This window comes from Pristiophorus japonicus, chromosome 1, assembly GCF_044704955.1.
Source record: "Pristiophorus japonicus isolate sPriJap1 chromosome 1, sPriJap1.hap1, whole genome shotgun sequence".
Taxonomy (NCBI): Eukaryota; Metazoa; Chordata; class Chondrichthyes; family Pristiophoridae; genus Pristiophorus; species Pristiophorus japonicus.
The window spans coordinates 131,082,733-131,099,052 of NC_091977.1; the positions used below are offsets into that span (position 1 = coordinate 131,082,733).

The 16,320-nt window shown below is 44.7% G+C and overlaps 1 protein-coding gene across 6 annotated transcripts in view; it reads right to left on the bottom strand.

Moving 5' to 3' along the window:
- The window catches only part of LOC139265761 (casein kinase I), a 312,413-nt gene that overhangs the window by 137,827 nt on the left and 158,266 nt on the right, over positions 1-16,320 (bottom strand). For all 6 annotated transcript variants that reach the window (XM_070883179.1, XM_070883151.1, XM_070883169.1 and 3 more), the window contains exon 6: positions 3,606-3,840. In XM_070883179.1, coding sequence (XP_070739280.1) covers positions 3,606-3,840 — 235 coding nt within the window. The remainder of the gene's footprint in view (positions 1-3,605; positions 3,841-16,320) is intronic.

Below are 16,320 nucleotides of genomic sequence, written 5' to 3' on the forward strand. Positions count from 1 at the left end.
TTATTATTTAACTATGGAAGTACCTCCAGGTCTCCTATTTTAACCCAAGATTCCGAGCATTCATATATACAATTGTGAGTTATCCAATTTCCCCCTATTCTGTTTATTTTGTCATTGCTTCCTCTCATGGTCATATTTTTACATATCACTTTTATTTTCCCTTTGTGGTCAAAAGAGCCTACCGACAATCACTGCCCAGGCTTACATATGACTGTCTATTTCAACAAGTACAGGAGTTGTCAGAACTCATGCAACCACATCCCCAGCATGAATTAGCACTGTCAAAAGAGGAGGAAATAGGCAATTTAAAAAACTGACAAGATTTAAACAGTTCAGATAAGCAACATTTAGAAATAAACCTATTTGTTTGAGAGTGTCTGCATGAAGAGCACTTGCTATATTACAATTATGCAGAAATGGTATGTCATTGAGCTTGCAGACCTGAGATGTAAAATCATAACATCACATTACTCAAAAACATCCTAAGACGAGTAGAAATCTGTCCAGCCCATTCAAAATATACTAACCACAGATTTCACTAAACTAAAGAACTTTCAGTACAGCTCTGAAGGAGTGCTGCACTGTCAAAGGAGCTGCTTTTTGGGTGAGACATTAAACCAAGGCCCCTTCTGTCCTCTCAGGTGGATGTGAAAGATCTTGTACTTTTTGAGCAGCAGTGGAGTTCTCCCAGTGTTCTGGCCAACATTTATCCTTCAACCAACATCATTAATAAGATTATCTGGTTACTTACCTCAATTCTGTTTGTGGGACCATATTAGCTGCCACATTTAGCTGCAACAATGAAACCTGCCGACAAGAGTGGTGCTGTTGTTATTTGGCGAACCGACCTCTACCTTGCAGAGGCTGATTGCCAACTCTCTGGCACCTCCTCCTACCTCTGAGCATGCAGAAAACAAGCGCAGGCAGTGGAAAGAGCGTGCGGCAAACCAGTCCCACCCACCCCTTCCCTCAACGACTATCTGCCCCACCTGTGACAAAGTCTGTCGTTCTCGTATTGGACTATTCAGCCACCTAAGAACTCGTTTTAAGGGTGGAAGCAAGTCCTCCTCGATTCCAAAGGACTGACTATGATGGACCATGATGCCACTACCAGACATCAAGCCATAATTTCCCAGACCGTCACTGACCTCATCTCCTCTGGAGATCTTCTCTCCACAGCCACCAACCTCATAGTTCCCCAATCCTGCACAGCCTGCTTCTACCTCTTTCCCAAGATCCACAAACAGGACTGCCCTGGTAGCACTATAAGCCCACTGACTCCCACAGATATCTGGACCACACTTCCTCTCACCCCGCATTCTGTAAGGACTCCATTTCATTCGCCCAGTTTCTCAATCTCCATCGCATCTGCTCTGACGACGCAACCTTCCACACTAGTGCCTCTGACATGTCTTCCTTTTTCCTCAACCGAGGATTGCCCTTCCCCGCGGTTAACATGGCCCTCGACCGTGTCCGTTCTATTTCCCGCACTTCTGCTCTCTCCCCTTCCTCTCCCTCTCAGAACCACGGCAGGGTTTCCTTTGTCCTCACCTTTCACCCCACCAGCCTCCACGTTCAACAGATCATCCTCCATCATTTCCACCACCTCCAGTGTGATGCCACCACCAATCACAGCTTCCCTTCCCCTCTCAGCATTCCGAAGGGACTGCTCTCTCCGGGATACCCTGGTCCACTCCACAATCATCCCCAGCACCCCCTCCCCTTCCCATGATGCATCTCCTGTACTTGCATGGGAAGGTAACACCTGCCCTTTTACCTTCTCCCTTCCAACTGTCCAGGGCCCCATACACTCCTTCCAGGTGAAACAGCAATTTACTTGTACTTCTTTCAATTAATTTACCGTATTCACTGCTCATGATGCGGTCTCCTCTACTTTGGGGAGACCAAGCGTAGATTGGGTGACCGCTTTACAGAACACCTTTGTTCAGTCCGTAAGCGTGACCCCGAGCTTCCGGTCACCTGTCACTAATTCTCCACTCCACTCTCACTCTGACCTCTCCGTCCTCGGCCTCCTCCACTGTTCCAATGAAGCTCAACGCAAGCTCGAGGAACAGCACCTCATCTTTCGTTTAGGCACTTTACAGCCTTCTGGACTCAACATTGAGTTCAATAATTTCAGACCATAACCTCTGCCTATATTTTTTTTCCCTTTCCTCCCTGTTTCTCGCCACAGATGCTGCCTGACCTGCTGAGATTTCCAGCATTTTCTGTTTTTATTTCAGATTCCAGCATCCGTATTTTGCTTTTGGATTACAGTTCTTTATTCGTGTTGAAGCACTTTGGGACATCCTGAGGTCATAAAAGGCACTATATAAATACAAGTTCCTTATTTCGTTAAGACCAAATTAAAACTGCCAGAATTAGTTGCACAAATTTATTAACCAGTTCTGAAGTACAAATTAACTTATTTTAGCAAATGCATGCTATTTTTCTATCTACGATTCATGCTGATGCTCGGCACAATCCTGTCTAGCACACTGCAAATTTAGCATAAATAACACTCCTTACCCTTACAATCACATAGGTACAAATTCCAATCATAAGATTTTACTATTAATTTGCATTAAAGTTTGGTTAAAATCTAAGTTTTACTTCTAAACTTACAAGTTGCAGGCTAGATTTTCAAGTCTTGGCAATGTTCATTTCAGAATGGCTAAATTCTAGACTGCAAATCTAGCCAGAAGTTAATTAATTCAGACTCCAAGCCTGGCTTGAACATGGTGTATTGATAAACATACTTCTGCAGCGACTTGGAAATAAATAATGTGCAGTGGGTATCAACAGTCCAGGAGTGCAAGTGGTCTCTGTGGGGCTTCAGCTTCTGGTTCATAAGGGTCATGAGGTCTGCTTGCAGGAAGTAGATGTGAGACTACTGCAGGAGGGGGCAACTCATTAAATACTCTTAAATAGTGGAATTATCATCTGAACATGCAGATCAGATTGTAACTGTGAACTTACAAACATGGCATCTGATAAACACACATATACTTGCTTTAAGATTAGACGTTACAATTTTAATTTAGGTACTGTTACTGAGGCTGTGTCAGTATTTCAAAGATATATGCTTAAACTTTACACATGATCCCTCTTTGTGACTATTATTTCTTTATTACCTAGAAATAATTTACAGCAGATTCCAGTTAGTTCTATATCACACTACACATACACTTGTATATGTATATATATTTTATTTCAGATGGTTGGGATGGGTCAGTGAAGTTGTAATTTACTCTGATGACACCATAAACCTCAAATGTGAACTAAAAATAAAAATGGAGTATTTCTATTACTGTTTCATTCTTTATGGAAATTTGGATAAAGATGGTCTAACCTGTGACCACATTTTTTCTTCTGTGCCAGTATATGTAGTTTCAATACCTTGTCAAAATGTACATGTATCTCAATATATTTTTAACAAAGTATAAGTATGAACGACAAGTATTAATTTATCTCAACTTAATTACATATTTTAAATCTAACACACATAATTCCAGTAAAACCCAGTGTAATAACTTTTAAAAACAATAAATGCCAGTTATTAACTATTGGAATTAAAGCCAAACAGCTCAACAGAAGTCACTTACCTTTTCCTAAATGCGTATTTATACTCATATATCTGGCCGTTCCAGTAAGGCTCTTGTGTTCTCTGTAAGGGATGTGCTTTTTTGTCTCTGGGTCTATGTATTCTTTAGCAAGGCCAAAATCTATGATATGAATTACATTCTGGTTTTTGCTCCCCGGTCGTCCCACCAAGAAGTTCTCTGGCTTTACATCTCTGTATATCAAGTTCTTTGAGTGGACGTATTCCATTCGGGAAATCTTTTTGAAGGAGGAGGTAAGGAAAGAAAGGAAAACGTTTTTTAAAAAGTTACCACATATTGTTAATGAAGGTTAAGTAAATGAACACACTCCAAATGGAGGAAAAAAGTGCAGATACCAAAACATTTGGCACTCATTCAACAATGCCTCCAAATGCAACTACAAGTGCTCATTACATCACAAATGGCCTAGCATGTTTAATGGAACAGGCTTGTTAGTACCGAATCAATACATTGTAAGTAATAAGTAGTTCTGTTGCTGCCAATATCCAGGCATTAAAAATTTGAAGGTATCGGTACAAGTGCTGGGATGCGCTTGCTCAGGACTTCCGATGTTGACCCCGGGGTCAGGGAGAGGACCCTCAACTTAAATGGGGGGCTCCTGCACCACCAGTGGTGCATTGAGGAACCTTCCCTCAGAGGCCATCTGTTGCCAATCCTAGGAGATGGAGACTGGTGGAGTTATTTACATATTCAACATTCCAGATATATTTAAATCTTTAAAAAAAAACGTACTTTTTTCCCCATGGTTCCAGCCCACAATCCTGGTCAGAATCCCCAAGTGGGGCCTACATACGCCAATTGACAGCTTGTTAAACCGGGCACACCGCCACCAGTGACCTGGTAGACTTCTGCTCTCCAGACAGAAACTCAAGGGCAAGAGCAGGTCTCAGTAAATGCAAGTCTCAACCTGATTTGCAGGCCTTCTGCTGCACACCCACCAGAGTTACGACTGTGATAGGAAAGGACTTGCATTTATATAGAGCCTTACACGGGCCTGGGATGTCCCAAAGCGCTTTACAACCAATTCATTATTTCTTGAAGTGTAATAATTGTGCTGGGAAAGGCAGCAGCATGAACAACATTTTTTAAAAAGCTACAATTTCCAGGTTAAGTGTGAGTGCTGCATGAGCCAAACCTCACTCAAATTACATTTTTACCGTCAGTATTTATCAATTTCTCAAATTGTCTATCATGTTTCCTACATTACAACCGTGACTACACTTGAAAAGTAATTAATTGACTGTAAAGCACTTTGGGACGTCCTGAGGTTGTAAAAGGTGCTACATAAATGCAAGTGTTTTTATTGTGCACTTCATGGATGTCACTGTAAATCTATGTATGGAACATTATTAAAAACTGCTGACAATGCAACTAAAAATATAGATACCTTTGCTGGTATTTTCTCATTCATACCAGTGACTTTGAAAGACCAATTTTATGGGCAAGAGCACTGCACAACACAGCAAGACCAAGCAGAATCAGCATTGGGAGGAAATTGTTATTATTCAGGCTCCACAAAAACTCAGAATCTTTTCACGGAACAGAGAAACACTATGGTGCCGATTTTGCGCTCGGAATGACTGTGTACTCGGACAGTATGCCATCATACGGCCGTTGAAATGGACCACAAGCGCATGCGGAAATCACAGATGACCCTCACTGATGGGGAAATACTCATTGCTGGTGCAGAATTGAGCTAATTGCCCACCAACTGCCCAGCAATTACATCTGAAAATGTTGTGGTTAGTGAAAGCAGGCACAGGAGCCTGATTCACTGTGAAAGGAACCGTTCTGGTATCACTTCACAATAAAATACATGTGCCTAGTGGCAAAATTCAGAAACATTAAAAATATAAAAAATGACAATTAATATTTAAAATTATCAATGTTTTCTGCACTCCTACTGTATGATCGAGAATGGGCATTCAGCACTGATCATTTATACTTCCTCTCAAATGTATGAAATAAAACTATTTTGTGATTTAGTTATTTTATATAACACATTTAAAGCTGCTCCACAGTTGATGTGCTACCAACATGGTGTATAGTAAATAAAAAAGGATCATTGCCTTTCAGTGCTGTTGAATCGCAATCTGGCGTAATGGACCTTCGAACAGATATTAAATGTGAACCTTAAAAGAATGAAAAACGTACCTGATTTACATAAAATAGATTGAATACATCCTTAATTTAAAAAGCTGGGATGTTTGATGTTCAGCACAGGTAATTCTTTGGGCTAGTAAAACACTCTACAATGCTCCTTAGTGCAAATAAGAGAAGGAACATGTTTCTTAGTATGAAATATAAATAAGGTAACGTTTGATACACTTCCCAAATGATACAAACTGTTTTAACCTCAATAGAAGGTTGACAGCTAAACGATTTATTTCACTTTAGTAAATGGTCAAAGGACAAAAATCTTTCCATTAGCCTCAATTGATCTTTTTTAACCTTCAAGTGGAAAACAGATGCCAAATTATTGTTGGTATTTTGTTACACAATTTTAACAAAATGCTGATATAGGAAATAAGTCCAAATACCAGTTTAATTTAAAGTTTAAAAAAAGTTTAAAAAGAAATATTTTTACAAGTTTAAAAAAAATTTGAAACTCTAATTTCAATGGAGTTTCTGTGGGCGTGGCTTAGTTTTGACAGATTTCGTGGGCGTGTCTTCCTTTATGCTTAGGCTGTATGCTGCGCTCCTGGTCTTCGTGATGTAATACGCTCGCCCGCTTGTCCTCTCATCCACTCACACATACACAAACAGTATTAAAAGTCTTGCTATTGTCACATCAACCTTACTTCCGGTATCTTGATTTTTTAAGTCATGTTTTATGTTAACATATTAAAATGAGAAAATCCAATTTTGCCATTACACTTGTCCATGCTGTACATAAGTTGTGCTATATTCTTCCGCTCCCACATAACTATCGTGTCTACATCCTAGCCCTCTACTTACCTGTATTCCTATTTCTCTTTGAGGCTTTCCTCCGAATGACAGCTCTACGTGGTTGCTAAACCACCACTGATCAGTTCAACAACGGTTGTTTACAAGCACTTAAATCCATTGTACTATATAAATACATAGTGCTTTAACAAACTAAGAACTTTTTTTAGACTCAAACATTAGAGACTTGGATGTTTATAAACTTAACTTGCACGTCAGTGCGGGTGGTGCATATGGAATAGTAAAATAGCACTGCTCCAGCTCACTGTGAGCAATGTATACAGTATTTATTTCAAGCATCTGGAGGTGACACCACAGTGCTTTTAGATACTGTGGTCCCTCGGCAGTTTTGCAAAGCTCATATTAAAAAAAAAATGCTCCTGAACTAATCATGATTAAATAGCACTGAAGGGAAGGGGAAATGCACTGTTAAAATTCGTCATTTTTTCTACAGTACTAGATTGGGAGCTATAAAGCAAAGTATATGCTGCACATACATTGAGTTTTTATTCATTAGAGACATATTTTCAGTAAGGACCAAGTATTTAAAAGGCTTGTTTTATGGCTCCCAAACTTGTGTTAAAAATACTGTATCTTCATCGGTGTGTTTGGTTTTATGTTCTTTTAGTATTGTTCAACTGTAATTAGATCAGGATCTTTTTGTTGTATTTTATTTAAATTAATTTACCAGAAATTGCATTTAGCATCTGAAATATTGTAGTCACCTCCAGCATCTTGAGGCTTAATCTTACCAAATTTGACATCAAATTTGGTTAGTTTTGAAAATTAGAAATACATTGAAAATCTCAACTCCACTTTCAAAATCACAATGTCTATTTGTAGTATAAAAACAGAAAATGCTGGAAGTACTCAGCAGGTCAGGCAGAATCTATGACAAGAGAAAGAGTTAACATTTTCACTCTCCACAGATGCTGTCTGACCTGCTGAGTAATTCCAGCATTTACTGTTTTTATTTTCGATTTCCAGCATCTGCAGTATTTCACTTTTGTGCCAACAATTACAGTCGGGGCGCGTAACTACGGAGACTGCCGGCAACCTCCGAAAAGAATGCGAACTTACCTTATGTAACAAATCATCATCATGGGCAGTTCTTCGAAATCGAGGAAGACTTGCTTCCACTCCTGAAGTGAGTTCTTTGGTGGCTGAACAGTCCAATAAGAGAGCCACAGACTCTGTCACAGCTGGGACAGACAGTCGTTGAGGGAAGGGGTGGGTGGGACTGGTCTGCCGCACGCTCCTTCCGCTGCCTGCGCTTGACCTCTTCACGCTCTCGTCGTTGAGATTTGAAGAGCTCAATGCCCTCCCGGATGCACTTTCTCCATCTAGGGCGGTCTTCAGCCAGGGACTCCCAGGTGTCAGTGGTGATGTCGCACTTTACCAGGGAGGCTTTGAGGATGTCCTTATAATGTTTCCACTGGCCACCTTTGACTTGTTTGCCGTGAAGGAGCTCTGCATAAAGCATTTGCTTAGGGAGTCTCGTGTCTGGCATGCGAACCATGTGGCCTGCCCAGCGAAGCTGATCAAATGTGGTCAATGCTTCAATGATGGGGATGTTAGCCTGGACGAGGACACTAATGTTGGCTCGCCTGTCCTCCCAGGAGATTTGCAGGATCTTGCGGAGACATCGTTGGTGATATATCTCCAGCGACTTGAGGTGTCTTCTGTACATCGTCCATGTCTCTGATCCACACAGGAGGGCGGGTATTACTACAGCCCTATAGACCATGAGCTTGGCGGTAGATTTAAGGGCCTGGTCTTCGAACACTTTTTTCTTCAGGCGGCCGAAGGCGCACTGGAGGCGGTGTTGAATCTCCGCATCAATGTCTGCTTTTGTTGACAAGAGGCTCCTGAGGTATGGGAAATGGTCCACGTTGTCGAGGGCCGTGCCGTGAATCTTGATCACTGGGGGGCAGTGCTGGCTAACATCCCCAGCATTGAAGCACTGACCACACTCGATCAGCTTCGCTGGGCAGGCCACATGGTTCGCATGCCAGATATGAGACTCCCTAAACAATTGCTTTATGCGGAGCTCCTAGACGGCAAACGAGCCAAAGATGGGCAGCGGAAACATTACAAGGACACCCTCAAAGCCTCCCTGGTAAAATGCGACATCACCACTGACACTTGGGAGTCCCTGGCCGAAGACCGCCCTAGGTGAAGAAAGTGCACCCGCGAGTGTGTTGAGCTCTTCAAATCTCAATGCCGAGAGCGTGAAGAGGTCAAGCGCAGGCAGAGGAAGGAGCATGCGGAAAACCAGTCCCACCCAACCCTTCCCTCAGCGAATGTCTGTCCCACTTGTGATAGGGACTGTGGCTCTCGTATTGGACTGTTCAATTACCAAAGAACTCACTTCAGAAGCAAGTCTTCCTCGATTTCGAGGGACTGCCTATGTTGATGATTTGTTACATCGGCTCTCCTCCAGTCCCCTGTCATAATTTGTATTTCTAAGGAGAATTGGAAAATTGTGTGCAGGATGTCCTTGTCTCCTCTCTGGGTACACAAATTAACAAACTGTTCAAAGGGAAGACATAGGTAACGCAAGATCACTTGTGGGTACATTCTTAGAATTCACAGAGGATAAAATTAGTGAGTATTTAAAAATGCATGAAATCAGTATGGACAGCCAGCACAGGTCTGTTAAAGAAGTATGACCTTGAAGTAGCTGATTGGATAAGGAAATGCTGATAGTGCATATGGATGTTCAAAACGCATTCAATAAGGTTTGGTACAAAAATCCAAGCATATAGTATTAGAGGAAATGCACCAACATGGATAGAAAGTTGACTGATGGACAAGAAGCAAATGGTTAGGTTAGGATTCATGGTCTTGCTTAGATTTAGAAAGGTTGGAAATGGTATAACCAAGGGGTTAGTGATGGGTCCACTTTTGTTCTAGATATATGTATTTGATTTTCAGCATAGGAATCACAATACCAAAATTTGTTGACAATACAAAATAACAGGCTTAGTGAACAGTGAGGAGAACTGTAAAATATCTCAGGAGGATATAGATGCAACTTGTTGTGAAGCAGTGTCAAGTGAATCATTTTGTGAAGAAAACAGGAAATTGGTATATACAGACCATAAAGAAAATCTTTGTGTGGAGGCAGAAGTCGTAGGTATGATTCTTAATGAATACTTTGCATCTGTTCTCACAAGAGAGGGTGATGCAGACTTTGCAATGAGGGAGGAGGAGTCTGAAATATTAGATGAGATAAACATAATGAGAGAGGAAGTATTAAGGGGCTTAGCAGCTTTGAAAGTGGTAAGTCCCCTGGCCCGGTTAAAATGTATCCTAGGCTGTTAAGAGAAGCAAAAGAGGAAATAGCCGAAGCTCTGACCATCATTTTCCAATCCTCTCTGGCTACAGGTGTGGTGCCAGAGGACTGGAGGACTGCTAATGTTGTACCTTTGTTTAAAAAGAGAGAAAGAAATAGACCGAGTAATTATCGGCCAGTCAGCCTAACCTCGGTGGTGGGAAAATGATTGGAAAAAATCCTGAGGGACAGGATAAATCTTTATTTGGAGAGACATGGATTAATCAAGGCAGTCATCATGGATTTGTTAAGGGAAGGTCATGTCTGACTAACTTAGTTGAATTTTGAGAGGAGGTATCCAAGAGGGTCGATGAGGGCAGTGCAGATGATGTAGTGTATATGAATTTTAGCAAAGCGCTTGATAAGGTCCCACGTGGCAGACTCGTCATGAAAGTAAAAGCCCATGGGTTCCAGGGCAAAGTGGCAAGTTGGATCCAAAATTGGCTCAGAGGCAGGAAGCAAAGGGTAATGGTTGATGGGTGTTTTTGTGACTGGAAGGATGTATCCAGTGGGGTTCCGCAGGGCTCAGTGCTGGGTCCCTTGCTTTTTGCGGTATATATCAATGACTTGGACTTGAATGTTGGGGGTATGATTAAGGAGTTTGCAGATGATACAAAAATAGGCTGTGTGGTTGATAATGAAGAAGAAAGCTGCGGACTGCAGGAACATAGCAATGCACTGGTCAGGTGGGCAGAACAGTTGCAAATGGAATTCAATCCAGATAAGTGTGAGATAATGCATCTGGGGATCTCTAACAAGGCATTGAATACACATTAAATGGTACAATATTGAAACATGTAGAGGAACAAAGGGACCTCAGAATGCTTGTCTACAGATCCTTGAAGGCAGCAGGCCAGGTAGATAAGGTGGTTAAGAAGGCATATGAAATACTTTCCTTTATTACTGGAGGCATGGAATACAAGAGTAAGGAGGTTATGCTTGAACTGTATAAAAACACTGGTTAGGCTGCACCTGGAGTACAGTGTGCAGTTCTGGTCACCACATTGCAGAAAAGATGTGATTGCACTGGAACGGGTGCAGAGGAGATTTACAAAAATGTTGCCTGGTCTGGAGAATTTTGGCTATGAGGAAAGATTGGAGATGCTTGGTCTGTTTTCTTTGGAACAGAGGAGGCTGAGGGGAGACCTAATTGAGGTGTATAAAATTATGAGGGGCCTGGATAGACTGGATAGGAAGGACCTGTTTCCGTTGGCAGAGGGGTCAACAACCAGGTTTAAAGTATTGGGGGAGGTTTAGAGGAGATACGAGGGGAAATTTCTTCACCCAAAGGCTGGTGGGGGTCTGGAACTCACTGCCTGAAAGGGTGGTAGAGGCAGAAACCCTCACCACATTTAAAAATACTTGGATGTGCACTTAAAGTGCCGTAACCTACAGGGCCGCAGACCCAAACTAGAAAGTAGGGTTAGGCTGGATAGCTCTTGGTCGGCCAGCGCGGACACAATGGGACGAAATTGCCTCCTCCTGTGCTGTAAATTTCTATGATTTAATGTAAAAATATTGAAAGGTATGTGTCATGTTTGTAACTTTCACATAACTGTAACCAATATGTAACAACACTGTACACTGGAGACAACTGTGAAATACACACCTTGACCACAGGGGGTGAACTTGCAGGAGACACTCCTTACCTGGTCAGCCAGGTACTTAAAGGGAGGTTCCACGCAGGCTCAGCACTCCTTGGTCCGGGGAATAAAGGTGCAGGTCATGAATAACCTTGTCTGCAGGAGATGCCTCGTGTGAATATGTTCTAGAGTTGAGAACTCTACATCTGGCGACGAGAAACGGGAATCAAGGATGGCCACCGGTAGCACAGAGGAACGTTACTGTGTGGGTGAGGACTGGGACGATTTTGTGGAGCGACTCCAGCAGACCTTTATCACAAAGGATTGGCTGGGAGTGGAAGCGGCTGACAAGCGGAGGGCGCATCTACTGACAAGCTGCGGGACAAAAACATACACGCTGATGAAAGACCTGCTTGCACCTCTCAAGCCGGCCGACAAGTCCTTCGAAGAGCTCAGCCAGCTGATCATCGAACATCTGAAACTGGCGAGCAACATACACATGGCCCGGCACCGGTTCTACACACACCGGTGTCGGGAAGGGCAAAACATATGAGACTTCGTTGCAGACCTGAGGCACTTGGCCAGCTTCTGTAAGTTCACAGACGCCTGCAGGGGGGAGATGTTAAGGGATTTTTTCATTGAGGGCATTAGTCATGCCGGTATTTTCAGGAAGCTTATTGAGGACAAGGACTTGACTTTGGAAAGGGCAGCTTTGATAGCTCAGACCTTCTTGGCGGGGGAAGAGGAGACCAAGATAATTTACGCAAGCAGCCCTGGTTTTAACGTTGCGATGAACCAGGGAGTTAATGTTGTAAAAGTGATACAGAACCCTGCAGGCAGGCAAGGGCAATTCGACACCGCCCAGGCAGGCAGGCAAGGGCAATTCGACACCGCCCAGCAGCAACAGGCTCTTGGGTGGGACAGCAAGAGAGACAATGGCAGTAGGATCGGCAGTTCACGCCATCAAGAGGAACAATGCGTCCCGTGATGGGACAATTGACACCCACCACCAGAGTGCTTAGAAACAATCAAGGGGACAATGAGAGAGGAATGCCTGGTAACAGCCCCTTTGTGAACAACAATCTCAGCCAATGGTGGAGGTGCGGGGGTAGACATACTGCTAAAAGCTGCAAGTTCCAGCAGTTCACCTGCAGGAATTGTAATGCCAGAGGACATTTGGCTAGAATGTGCAAAAAGGCTGCAGCGAGGCTAATCTATGAAACAGAGGAATCAGATGAGGGATCTGCAATGCAGAATGATGCCTGAGGCCAAGCCATGGATGCTGAGGTTCAGAGGGTTCATGTGGCTGACGTCCACAGCTCATACACTAAAACGCCACCCATGATGATGAAAGTTTTATTGAATGGCATCCCTGTGCGCATGGGGCTGGATACGGGAGCCGGCCAGTCCCTTATGAGCGTCCAACAATTTGAGAGACTATGGCCACACAGAGCTAGCAGGCCCAATCTGGAACGCATTGACACGCAGCTACGCACATACACCAAAGAAATCATCCCAGTGCTGGGCAGTGCAAATCTGGTGGTAACACACAATGGATCACAGAACCGCCTGCCACTCTGGATTGTTCTGGGAAATGGCCCCGCGCTTTTGGGAAGGAGCTGGCTAGCCGAGATGAACTGGAAATGGGGAGATGTGCACGCTATTTCGTCTGTGGAGCGAAGTTCATGCTCGCAGGTCCTATAAAAATTCGGGTCACTGTTTCAACCCGGTGTCGGATCGTTCAAGGGCACCAAAGTAGTGATACACATCATCCCAGATGCCAGACCAGTGCACCACAAAGCCAGAGCAGTGCTGTATGTGACGCGTGAGAAAATTGAGAGTGAATTGGACAGGCTGCTCAGAGAGGGCATAATTTCGCCCGTTGAATTCAGTGACTGGGCAAGTCCCATCGTTCCTGTCCTTAAAGCGGATGGCTCGGTCAGGATCTGCGGCGACTACAAAGCAACCATCAATCGAGTGTCGCTGCAAGACCAATACCCGCTCCAGAGAGTGGAGGACCTTTTTGCCACGTTGGCAGATGGCAAGCTCTTCACTAAGTTGGACCTCACTTTGGCCTACATGACTCAGGAACTGGCTGAAGAATCCAAGCTTCTGACCACCATCACGACGTACAAAGGACTATTCATCCACAACAGGTGTCCGTTTGGCATTCGTTCAGCGACCGCAATCTTCAAGAGGAACATGGAAAGCTTGCTCAAATCCATTTCTGGCACAATCGTATTCCAAGACGACATCCTAATAACGGGTCGAGACACCGAAGAACACCTCCACAACCTGGAGGAGGAGCTACGCCAACTGGACCAGGTAGGCCTGCGACTCAAGAAGTCTAAATGTGTGTTTTTGGCTCCAGAGGTTGAGTTCCTGGGCAGGAAGGTTGCTGCAGATGGGATTTAGCCCACCGAATCCAAAACAGAGGCGATTCGACGAGCGCCCAGGCCGGCAACACATCGGAGTTGCGTTCATTTCTGGGACTCTTGAACTATTTCGGGAACTTTCTGCCGAACTTAAGCATGTCGTTGGAGCCGCTTCACGTGCTCCTGCCCAAGGGTTGTGACTGGTTTTGGGGGGACTGTCAAGAATGAGCTTTCAATCGGGCGCAGAACCTACTTTGTTCAATTAAGTTATTGACCCTGTATGACCCCTGTAAAAAAAATTGTTTCTGACATGTCATGCATCATATGGGGTTGGGTGTGTGTTGCAGCAGGGAAATGACGACAGCCAACTACAACCGGTGGCTTATGTTTCCAGGTCGTTCTCCCAGGCAGAGCGTGGGTACGGCATGGTCGAAAAGGAAGCACTCGCTTGTGTTTACCGTGTGAAAAAGATGCACCAGTATCTTTTCGGCAGACCGTTCGAGTTAGAAGCGGATCACAAGCCGTTAACATCCCTGTTGTCCGACAGCAAGGCCGTCAATGCCAATGTGTCAGCTCGCATACAGCGATGGGCTCTCACACTGGCTGCGTATGACTACACCATACGGCATCGGCCAGGTACTGAAAATTGCGCTGACGCGCTCAGCAGGCTTCCGCTGGCAACCACTGAGGGGGCAGCGGAGCAAAGCGCTGAGATGGTGATGGCCGTTGAGGTTTTTGACACCGCAGGCTCCCCCATCACAGCCCGCCAGATCAAACTCTGGACCAACAGGGACCCCCTCCTATCCATGATAAAGAAATGTGTCCTGACTGGGGATTGGGTGCCTGCACACAGGGCGTGCCCCGAGGAGGTCAGACCGTTTCAGAGACGGATGGATGAGCTCTCCATCCAAGCCGACTGCCTGCTACGGGGCAGCCGAGTGGTCATACCCCAGAAAGGAAGGGAAACATTCATCAGGGAACTCCACAGCGAGCACCCTGGCATTGTGCTAATGAAGGCCATTGCCCGGTCACATGTATGGTGGCCGGGAATTGACTCAGACCTGGAACACTGGGTTTGCAGGTGCACGATGTGTGCCCAGCTGGGCAATGCCCCCAGGGAGGCCCCGCTCAGCCTGTGGCCCTGGCCCACCAGGCCATGGTCACGCATCCACGTGGACTATGCGGGGCCGTTCATGGGAAAAATGTTCTTGATTGTAGTCGATGCATACTCGAAATGGATCGAGTGCATCATATTAAACTCGTGCATGACATCCATCACCGTGGAGAGTCTGCGCACGGTTTTCGTGACCTACGGCTTGCCGGACATTCTGGTCAGCGACAATGGCCCTTGTTTCACCAGCCATGAATTCCAGGAGTTTATGTCGGGTAATGGCATTAAACACGTCCAATGGCCAGGCAGAACGTGCGGTCCAAGTCGTAAAACAAGACATGCTCCGTATCCAGGGACCCTCCCTTTAGTACCGCCTATCGCGCCTCCTGCTCGCCTATAGGTCCCGCCCGCACTCCTCATGAAACACACGCTCAAAACATGGCTGTCCCTCATTCACCCAAGCCTGGCAGACATTGTAGAGGGCAAGCGGCAGTCCCAAACCGAGTGCCATGATCGAAACTCAAGGGGGAGGTGTATAGAAATGGATAACCCGGTATTTGTGCTTAACCATGCACTAGGACCCAAGTGGCTTGAGGGCACCGTAATTGGTAAAGAGGGAAATAGGGTCATAGTAGTCAGACTAAACAATGGGCAGATATGACACAACATCTGGACCAGGTAAAGAAAAGATTTAGCATGGACACTGAGGAACCTGAAATAGACCATGGGATGTCAACCACACCACTGCCAGTGAACGAGCAACAAGGACAGTCAACAGCATGCACAGTCCCTGCGGCCAGCCCGGACAGGCCAGAACCAACTCAGGCGACAGAGACGCATGCCAAGGCCCAACCACCAGAGTCACAACTGCGGCGCTCCACGAAAGAGCGTCGACCGCCTGAAAGACTCAATCTTTGACCCAAAGACATGGGGGGGGATATATCATGTTTGTAACCTTCACATAACTGTAACCTTTATGTAACAACACTGCACACTGTATACAACTGTGAAATACACACCTTGCCCACAGGGGGTGAACTTGTGGGATGCACTCCTTACCTGGTCAGCCAGGTACTTAAAGGGAGCATCACCACTCCTTGGTCCGGGGAATAAAGGTGCAGGTTATGAGTGACCTTGTCTGCAGTATATGCCTCATGTGAATATGTTCTAGAGTTGAGAACTCTACAGTATGGAGCAACAGAGAGACCCAGGGGCTCCAGTATATAATGGTTTGAAATCGGAAGTTAAGGCAGATAAAACTATAAAAGGCCAACAATACATTTTGGGATTTGTAAACAGGGGCATAAAGCATAAGAAGCAAAGAGGTAATAACAAGACAATGGTT